Source organism: Gouania willdenowi, chromosome 16, assembly GCF_900634775.1.
Source record: "Gouania willdenowi chromosome 16, fGouWil2.1, whole genome shotgun sequence".
In the NCBI taxonomy this organism is placed as follows: domain Eukaryota; kingdom Metazoa; phylum Chordata; class Actinopteri; order Blenniiformes; family Gobiesocidae; genus Gouania; species Gouania willdenowi.
In genome coordinates, this window is record NC_041059.1 from 19,818,041 (window position 1) to 19,827,812 (window position 9,772).

The window sequence follows — 9,772 nt, forward strand, 5'->3', positions numbered from 1 at the left end:
ATGTGGCTTTAATCTGGTTACAACAACTTCCTTCAAAAGTAGAAAGAAAGTGGAAGTGAGCCCGGGCCACTTGTGTAACTTAGTGAAATGATAACTCAACAGGCTAAGTGAAAAAAAAAAAAAGATCTAGTTTTGTGTCAGAAACCTATAATTAAAGTCCACAAATGTGAGTTTGTCTTCTTGTGTCAGGTGGACAATGACAGAACTTCATTTTTCAGCATTCTTAATTCGTATTTCTGTGTTTTTTATGTGTTTTGAGAGACAAGAGGTGAATTAGTAAGAACATACCAAGTATTTTATGACTGTTAGTTACTCGGATGTCCAAGATAATCAGGACTGTCTTTATGTAAGTGTTAATGGAAGCCCAGTGAAGGGGGAAAAAAACGTGTGGTCTGGAATCAGTGGCTGTAAAGTCCCATGTTTCATAGCTATTATAAATAGATGCAGATGTCCTTTGGATTCTTCTGAAGTATTAGATTTCACAGAGGGTTGTGTAGGATTGTGCACGCCTGTGTGCATGTAAAGGGGATCTCCTCCTGTTGCATTTTAGTTTTCCCAAAACAACACCAATTAATCCATGGTGCAGAATGAGGGTATGTTGTTGATATTGGACTGTTCTGAACATGATAGTGGGTAACAAATTCTGTCTGGGTCACTGGGTTACATTTTTATCAGATTAAATAAAAACAAGATATGTTTACATACTTGTGTGCCCAGCTTCTGAGAACAAAGTTAATCATTTGTTTATTATGGCTTCCTAGCATTGCTCACGTCATTTTATTAAATGTACTTTCAGTGAGAAATTGTATTATTGCGAATAGAAAATAAATTAGATTTTTAGTAATTAAATCCTTCCAACAAACTTTGTTTTGTTTTTCATAACCTATGAAATGTTGCAGGAGTAGCTGTGCATCTGTTCCATTGAGTAAATGCCCACATGTCAACGTGTGTAAGAGGAGAGGGAGATGCAGTTTTGGTCACACTATACAATCAACTACACGTCAGCAATATAGCACGTGATGCACAGCTCACGCTTTCTAAGGCTGATAGGACAAAATAATTTATTAGTAATAATATAATATAATATAATATAATATAATATAATATAATATAATATAATATAGTATAAAAATTGTAATAATTTAATTTTGATAATCTAATTTTATAAAGGTTGTGCCATAATAATAGTTGTATAATAATGTTCATTTTATTTCATTTGTTATTAAAATGCAAGTTCCTAAAAGTAGAATAAATAGATTCTGAAACACTGCCATAGTAATATCACAACCTGAATTAGCAAAATAAGCAAAATTAGCTAATTTATCTTTTTTTTTTTTCTTACGCCTGCTTCCTATCAAGCTAAAGCAGTGATTCTCAACTGGTGGGTCAGGACCCAAAAGTGGGTCGCGGACAGCTGGTCAAAAATACATACTTAATGTCTCTCATGTTGGACTTGTCTTTTATTTTGAAAGAAACTTTTATTTTGACGTGAATGTTGCGCAGGAAATATGTTTAAAAAAACAATACATGTTTGTTTTTGAAATACTAAATATTGGTTGGTTGAAATTCTAAAAAAAAAAGGTGGGTCGAAATTGAATGAACATGGCAAAATGTGGGTCCCAGGGTGAGACCAGTTGAGAACCCCTGATCTAAAGGAGCAGATTTGACAGGAGGGTCTACAGCTCACACTGGTGCCTGAAAGTAAACATCATTATGAGCATTAGTTTTTGTCTCTTATACACGTTATACTTCTACCCTACTGCCAACTCCATGTCTAATGATTCTTAGATCTGAACTGAAATATCCCCCATGTTTCATGGTCACTGAGTCATTACAGCTCAGGTTATCTGGTCATGACTAAATAATTAATCTAATTGCATTGAGACGCTCTGACTGTAACAGTTTGTTTTGAGTGACACAATTTATAAATCATAACACGGGCCTCACAGACAAATGAGACATGACTTTATAAAACAGTTCTTAGAGTTTAGTATATGAAGCCATCATTTGCTCCTCCAACGTCTCTGTTTGTGTTGTGAGGTTACGGTGAGACGGGACAGCTGCTCGCACTTGCACAGTTTCACTAATAAACACCTGTTGCTGCTCCTCCTGGATGGGTTTCATCACTCGCTCAGATGGTCTGTTGTGAAATCAGTTTCGCTGTCTCACTCTGCAGTCCCCTCTCACCCAGACCAGGCCACGTGGTGTAACATTCATCCTCTTGTTTGTTTCTCAAAATAACGCCAGATCGCCTATAGTTTTTTCCGATCCTCCACCCACTGTGCGCTCATCTTCATTCGCTGGCAGCGAACGGTTGAAACATCTGACCTACTGACTAGGTTTCACAGAAGGGGACATTTACTTTCTTGAAATCCCCTTTGGTCACAATATGTTTATGGAACATGATGACCAAAGACTAATAGGCTTATGCAGTCATTAAAAAAACCTTTTAACCTAAAAAGATATATCTTCATTTTAAGCAGAGGTGAAAGTAATTAATTACAAGTACTCATGTTACTGTAATTGAGTTGCTTTTATGGGTACTTGTACTTTTTTGAGTATATTTCTATCAGTCATTTTACTTGTACTTAAGTACGTTTTAAAATAAGTGAAGTAATTTGTTACATTTCTACACTCAAACATTACTGAGTATTTTTTTTCTTTTCTTTAAATGATCAACAAACATTGCAAAACTACAAAAAATAAAATGATCAGACAATAATTATAACCAATCAACCAGATTAAATGTAATGCACCGTGCCAAAACTGCATTGAAGTCCAGTTATTTCAGTTCATAAATGTATCTATACTTAGAGAATCTTTTTCATTTTGAATTGAATTCATTGGTGTTATTCTATTTTAAAAATAATTTTACATTTTGACAAACCCTTTATTTTATACAGATGCCTTTATGGAAAGTTCTATTTGTGCAATTGGTCTCTTCCTTTTGAAGGTTATTCATGAGATGTTTACTGTATGCAAGGGAACCGTGGCAAGATTTATTACCAAAAAATAAACATGAAAGTTTTACTTTGAGTACTATTTAATTGAGCTACATTTTACTTGTACTTGAGTATGTTATGCATGACTTATGGCGCGTTCACACCAAACGCTTCAAAAGCGGCAGGTTTACATTCACAATGCATGGTGGACGCACTCCTAGGGAGCGTCAGGGGTCCCGCTGTGCGTCCCGTACCTCCTGTGCGGCGCGTTTTGAAGCTTTTTGCGCGGCGGACACTTTTGATGTGCGTTCGGCGCCTCCAAGCGTGCGTATTGAATACAGACGCTTGTCGCCAGTGTCGAAGATGCTCGGGACCCTCGACCAGCGCGTCGAGGGGAGGGTCTTCTCTGTTGCCGATGGTGTTCATAGAATGGATGATATTGTGGCGAATAGTTACATTCATAATTCACCCAGTGACTGTGAAGTGGTGGGGAACATTGTGTTGAGAAGGTGATGTTTCCGGTCAGATGTATTTTGGTGTGACTCAGTGTGTGCACTGTGATGTTGGAGGGCTATAGAGAAGTCTGGATGAATGGAGAATAATGTTTGGAGTTCCTTGCTGAATACGGCGCCTCCGACTCCCGTTCATCAGCTCTACATTATTGAAAGAGTGGCTTGGCTTTATTTGCGCCTCTGTGCCGTTTCTGGATTCACCAGAGCTGCGCCCGGATGAGAGTCACTTTCAGCGCTACTTCTGTCTCTCCTGTGCCCAGTTTGACGACCTGCTGACCCCCATCGGCGCTCGCATCTCCTACCAGGACACCAACTACAGGCGCTCTATTCCAACAGAAGAGCCTGTCCATCTGTCTTTGCCTCCGGTTAATGTTTTTTTCTTCGTCTCTTTATTCTGAATACCTCACGGTTGGGGAATGCTCATGGTTGATCGACGCACCGTGATATGCCCCAAAAGTTGAACAATCCCAACTCCAGCGTCGGACGCGTTAGAGGCACCGAACGCACGTCAAAAGCATGCGCGAAAAGCTTCAAAACGTGGGGACCGCCGACGCTCCCTAGAAGTGCGTCCACCATGTATGGTGGACGCACTATTACTTGTAATTGTACTTGAATACAGTTTCAATCAAGCAACAGTACTTCTACTTGAGTATAGGATATATCAGTACTCTTTACACCTCTGATTTTAAGCAAAACTTTTTATGATAGACGTTGCAGGGAATCTTCAAACCTCATGCAATCATGATTGGTTCTATTAAACACGCAACATAACAAGCACAATTCGTTAGCTTTTAATGAATTTTAAATTTGGGCAGATCAACTGTGGCGCTCTAAATAATGGGAATATCAAGGCACTCTCTCTATGCGATCTTAGAACCTCAAATCAGGCCCTTAGTGGATAAACCTGCAGTAGCTGAAATGTATTGTTTCTTTATTTTTTGTTTTGTTTATGAGAAATCTGATTTGTGTGTGTGTTTGTGCTCATTTCTTTTACACATTAAATGCGTCTTCTATCAGTTTAACGTATGAACTATGAACTGAATATGACCCTGAAGTGACCCACATGTGCAAAAGACTGAGGTAGTACGTGACCATCCAGGCAGGAATTATGGACGTAAATATAGAGGCATCTCCTCTCTGCAAATATTCATTAATTCTTAGGCCTTACTCTCCTTCCCATTTCCAATCCGTCCTCTGCCACGGCTGATTTTTCAACGGCACTTCTGATGGGACGCAGAATTGTGACGTTTATGGCATTTCAATCATCTTAAGGATTATATATTTATATATGCCAGAGTGTGGCAGAATGTGGTGATGTCATGCTCGGAGTAGATTGACAAGGCATGTTCTTCAATAAGATGTCTTTTTTATCCTGTGTATTTATATATATACTGTATATACACAGTATAATCATATTATATAATAAATATGACCTGGCCATTCGTACAGCAGGCCCATTGCAAATTATTAGATATGTATCAGATTTAAGATCACATATGAAAATGGCCTGAGTCACATTTGAAACTAGAAGCACCCATAAGGCTCAGACCTACGCCACGCCATATCAGTCCCCTATATAACATTGTCAACTTAATGTTATTTGGGATATTGAATAGGATAATCCCCAAAATCTAACCACTTGTTCATTATCTCATTTTGGATATTTCCTGAAAAGTTAGTCAAAACCTATCCATTAGTTTTTAAGTTAGACCGTTTACAGACAAATAAATCAATGCCTGCTAAAAATCACGTCCTCACATCAGATTTGTGCTCTTCTGTCTTTAACAGATCAGATATAGGTCAGATATGGGCTAAAAAAAAAGGGGGAATTTAAGCTGCATTTGCCTGCAGTCTGAATATAGCTTAAGATGTCTTGAATAAACAAGTGGTTTGAACTTTAACTCTTAGGATGAACATGTGACATGTTTCTGATAGATCCAGGCGTGTGAAGGCAGAGTGCAGACCTGCCTGAACACGTTTAGGACCAGACACAGGATGATTGTCCTTCTCTGGTTTCATTCACTAATGCAACGGACTGAACCAGACACCAAACAAGTTGAATTAGTTGAAGTTTTATGAACATGTATAAAAAAAAAAGCTTTATATAGTAAACATGAAATGAACAATCAAAATTAAATGTATTCAGCCATTGTTCAAATAGTCCAAAAATCTGATTTTTAGGATTTTTTTCCCCCCCACATTTATTAATATTAAAAACATAGAACAAATACATTGATCTGTGTTTACACCTTTAAGTACACAAATAAATAATGATCCAAGGACTGTGGACTTCAAGTCAACCATTAACACGCATTGAAAAATGATGTTATACATTTAGAATAACAGACACTATTAAAAGAGGTCACAATATGAAAATTAGAAATGCAAACTACAAATACTCATAATAGTGAAACTATAAAAGAAAACTGTCAGGACTTTGCCCACGACCGAGAGACACATGTCAAAGTCAGGGAACCGTGGTCAAAGAGTTTATGAGGCAGATTTCCTTTATCTGTCCAAGCGTCTGCCTTAGGGTCGTAACACTCGAAAGTGTCCGAGTCCTCAATGGCATCGTGGCCGTTAACGTAGCGTCCGCCTGTGATGTAGATTTGGTTGTTGAGAACCGTTGCAGAATGGTGCATCCTCCTCTCCTTTAGGCTGGCACATTTGGTGAAGTGGTTGGCCTCGGTGTCATATGCAATGGTTCTCCGGGTGTATCCTGTAACAGGAGAGGACATTTACATGGAGAGGGAAGCACGTGTCGCTCTGGCAGAATGTGGCGATGTCATGCTCGGAGTAGATTGACGAGGCATGTTCTTCAATAAGATGTCTTTTTTTTATCCAAATGGGTTTTCAAATGGGGTCTTGTGTGATATCATTTTATTTAAAGTATATCTGCTTTTTTTTGTAACTCATAGTTTCAAAGTTGCTAAAGCAAGGCCATGCAAGGAATATAGTAAACTAAAGTTGAAAAATTAGACTTAAACTCCCTTCATGCATTGATTTGGGCTAATTTCCAGCAGTTTGCTTGCACAACATTACAATTTTTCTCTTTTCAATACATCACCATACCTCCAATAATGTAGATCTTTTTATCCAAGACAACCGCTGGAGCAGACACGTTCTTGACAGTTCGGTTCTCCATCCTAAACCACGTGTTCCTGGCAATGTGATAAACCTGTGGGAATGATTGAGGGAAACAATTGAAAAAAATAACTGGGTAAAACACAGGGAAGAAAAAAGCTATCAGGCAATTTTCATATTGCCTGATGATTAGAATTGTTTAAAGGTATTATTCAATTGAATTTAAAAAAAAAAAAACAGCTGATACATTGGCATTATTTTAACTTTATTGTACTTTATTCCAAACAAAAATGTGATTTGACCTGTATCATCCTGACAGGGCTCTGCATTGCATCCTCCCCTCCAAACACGTAGATCCTCTGGTTCAAAGCAGCCACTGCAGGGTGCAGCACAGCCTCAGGCATGGCTGCCATTGACTCCCACTGGTTGAACATGCTGTTGTACCTGAAAATAGCATAAGAATGTATTGTTTGTCACTTATTCTCCTTCACACCATGACTCAACACAGGTCATCACCTCTCCACGCTGGCTAATAACCGACCATCAGCTCCAAAGCCACCCAGGACAAAGATGAAGTGGAGGTAGGATACGCTCTGCTGGGCGAAGCGAGGCTCCGGCATGGCCGTCACTCTCCACCACTGGTTGGTCTTTAGGGAGAGAGTGTAGACAGTCTTACTAACTTCTCTGCTCTTTGAATTCATGACCATCCCTCCGATAACATACAGGACACTGTGTAGGGAGACATAGGAGGCTTTGTAGAGACGAACAGGCAACATTGCCAGCCGTTGCCACTTCTGAGCTTTCTCATCAAAGATCAGGGCTTCCCTTGATGTCTGCACATTGTTCTTCCTCCCTCCCACCACCACCAGCGTATCATTATAAGTGTATCGCCTTGGTGTCACCCAGAGAGTTTTGAAGTCCACTGTGGTGTCTTTGATTAAAGTAGTGTTCACAGAAAACAGGAGACGTCTGACGGAGTCGATGATCTCCGTGCAGAGAGTAGATGACTGAATCAGGGGATCGTTGGCTATGAACTGGAAGAGGTAAGTGGGATGGACGTATCGAAGGCGAACCTTCTTGAAGAGGTCGCTAATGGCACCCCGCCTCGATAAAGGATTGTGATGAATCCAAGCGACAAGCATCTCAAAGACCTGTTCCTCCTCTGCACAAAGACTGTCATCCTCTAGATAGCCCATGAGCTCCGCTAAGGAAAGCTCACACAGATCCTCAGACAACGACACATCCGAGAAGTTCTTCAAGGCCACCTCTTTTGCTTTGTCCCTTAAACTGGTGCAGTTCATGATGTCCGATAATCTAATCATGCTCAAGCAGTTGTCTGGGCTCAGCTGCTCCTGAAGAAAGCTGGAGCAAGCCTCAAAAAGTCGGCCATATTGCAACATGGACGCCGCCTGCATCAGAGGAAGAACAATCTCCATGCTGATTGTAACAAGCCCAGTATAAACATAATCAACAATGTTGCGGAGAATGGAAAAGGAGATTCCCTTCAGAGAGACCTTGGCCTGCTGACTTTCTATGAAGTTGTTGCAGAACATGGCTTTGAAATATGGGCTGCTGGAGACCAGGACGTTCCTGTGACAGGAGATCTCTGCGTTCTCTGAGCACAGCAGCACATCGGTCAGGATGCTCCTCTGTCTCAGTGTGTTCAGCTGCAGGAGGAGGCTGGAGGAATGCACTTTGTCTTGGAAGTGGAAGATCTCCACAGCTGGCAATGGGCCATCCATGCTGGGAGGACTCTGAGTATCAGAGAGAAGACACCCATACATTCCAATTTCAGTTTTTCTTTTCTTTATGTTTTTTTAAATAAAAAAAATAAAATAGTAAAACCAAGTTAAACAGCATAGTTTGAAAGAAAGAAAGTGCTAAAGGAATGTAATCACTGCCCCTTCTTGGTCATTAGTTGAAGTTGGTAGTCTTCTTGGTTGCTACCTTATTTTGAAATTCAATTATTTTTTGTGCTAAACACCTTTTGGCTCATGTAAATAGATGCTACAACAAAGTATGGAGCAAAAGCTGTTAAAAATAATTTAAATGTGTTTATTTTCAATCAATTAGAAAAATATCGCCTTAACAAACCTCAGGACCTATTTCAAAATCATAAATTTGATTCATTATGGAATAAAGCTGTAAGTGTTCTGAATGCTTACTGAAAGCACTGTAATTCTTTTATTCTATGCAATAATTCTGGTTCTGTTCTGAAACCTGACGTCAGGGCCGTGTGTTGGAGTATAAATGTGTACAAAGTTCAGGTTATAGCTGTAACAACAACTCTGTCACATGTACGGCGTACAGCGCCGCTGCTCAGGAAAGGTTAGCAGGGCTCGTGCAGTCGTACTGAAACACCTGAGGGATTACTATGTCATTGTCATTCTACCACTGCTGACATTTCATTACCAGGTTTAGAAAGAACAATTTACATTGTTTTATCTCATCTTCTCACTTTAAGAAACTTTGCTAAGCTGTAGCACAAATATCTTAATAAAATGCAATATATACACTAGTTGTAATAATGCTGCACAGCCTACCTGTTTCTCTTCTTGCTCCTTTCCTGTGTTTTCTGATGCTCCTGTTATGCTTTAAAGCCTGTCATCTGCAGAAAAACGTGCTCCTGTCTTCCTCTTTCCTCGTGTTGCTGCTTTATGACTATATGTTCCTCTGTCTTTGCAGGAGCGAGTTATGAACTGTTTGTTGTTATGGTCTCTTTCCACGAGGCCTCTGTGTACATTCCTCCCCTATAAATAGTGCATCGCTTTGGCAACACGGCTGCAGACTCACATGTGACAGGTCAGCCAGGTTTCTTCATTTCTTCATTCAACTGTCCCACTCAACTTCACTGATTTAATCTCTATGTTTTTGTTTGTTTTGGTCCGCGACAATGATTTTTCCTTTCTTCCAGGCACAGGAAGCCCATCTGTCCTTCTCTATAACTTGCATTTCAATTTGCTGCATCACCTCCATCTATCAGGCACATGATTATAGCTGTAAAAAACCGTGCTCGACACTTGATCACACTCATTTTCTTGGCCAATCCTGCCTCTGACTGGCTAATGGAGCCCACCAATGTTCAAAAACAGGATTGTATTACAGCAGAGACAACAAAAACAATTTGTAGAGATTGAAATTCATGGAAAAAACAACTTGTTGGTCAAGGTTCGTAATGTGTGTGTCTCTTGCTTTAAAGCTTTAGATGGAAGGTATTTACCGGTTCTTTTGCCC

General features: G+C 39.7%; 1 protein-coding gene across 2 annotated transcripts; it reads right to left on the reverse strand.

The window, feature by feature from the left end:
• Nucleotides 1-5,625: 5,625 nt before the first annotated feature.
• On the reverse strand, nt 5,626-9,550 carry klhl38b (kelch-like family member 38b). 2 transcript variants are annotated; one of them, XM_028471634.1, is made up of 6 exons: nt 9,082-9,550; nt 8,053-8,292; nt 7,055-7,947; nt 6,841-6,982; nt 6,527-6,632; nt 5,626-6,173 (listed from the first exon to the last, which is right to left on the reverse strand). In XM_028471634.1, exons 2-6 carry the CDS (start codon nt 8,278-8,280, stop codon nt 5,884-5,886), a joined length of 1,659 nt encoding a protein of 552 aa, XP_028327435.1. In that variant the 5' UTR covers nt 8,281-8,292; nt 9,082-9,550; the 3' UTR covers nt 5,626-5,883. The 2 variants fall into 2 exon arrangements, with proteins under 2 accessions (XP_028327435.1, XP_028327433.1); XM_028471632.1 differs by having other exon boundaries at nt 7,055-8,292; nt 9,082-9,549.
• Between the last annotated feature and the right edge of the window lie 222 nt (nt 9,551-9,772).

Bases quoted from the DNA above. Each gene is read 5' to 3' on its own strand.
- klhl38b (XM_028471632.1), bottom strand. From the start codon at position 8,280: ATGGATGGCCCATTGCCAGCTGTGGAGATCTTCCACTTCCAAGACAAA. The intron at 6,983-7,054 runs GTGATGACCTGT...TGCTATTTTCAG, and splicing joins TTATTAGCCAGCGTGGAGAG to GTACAACAGCATGTTCAACC. The intron at 6,174-6,526 runs GTATGGTGATGT...CTCCTGTTACAG, and splicing joins AAAGATCTACATTATTGGAG to GATACACCCGGAGAACCATT.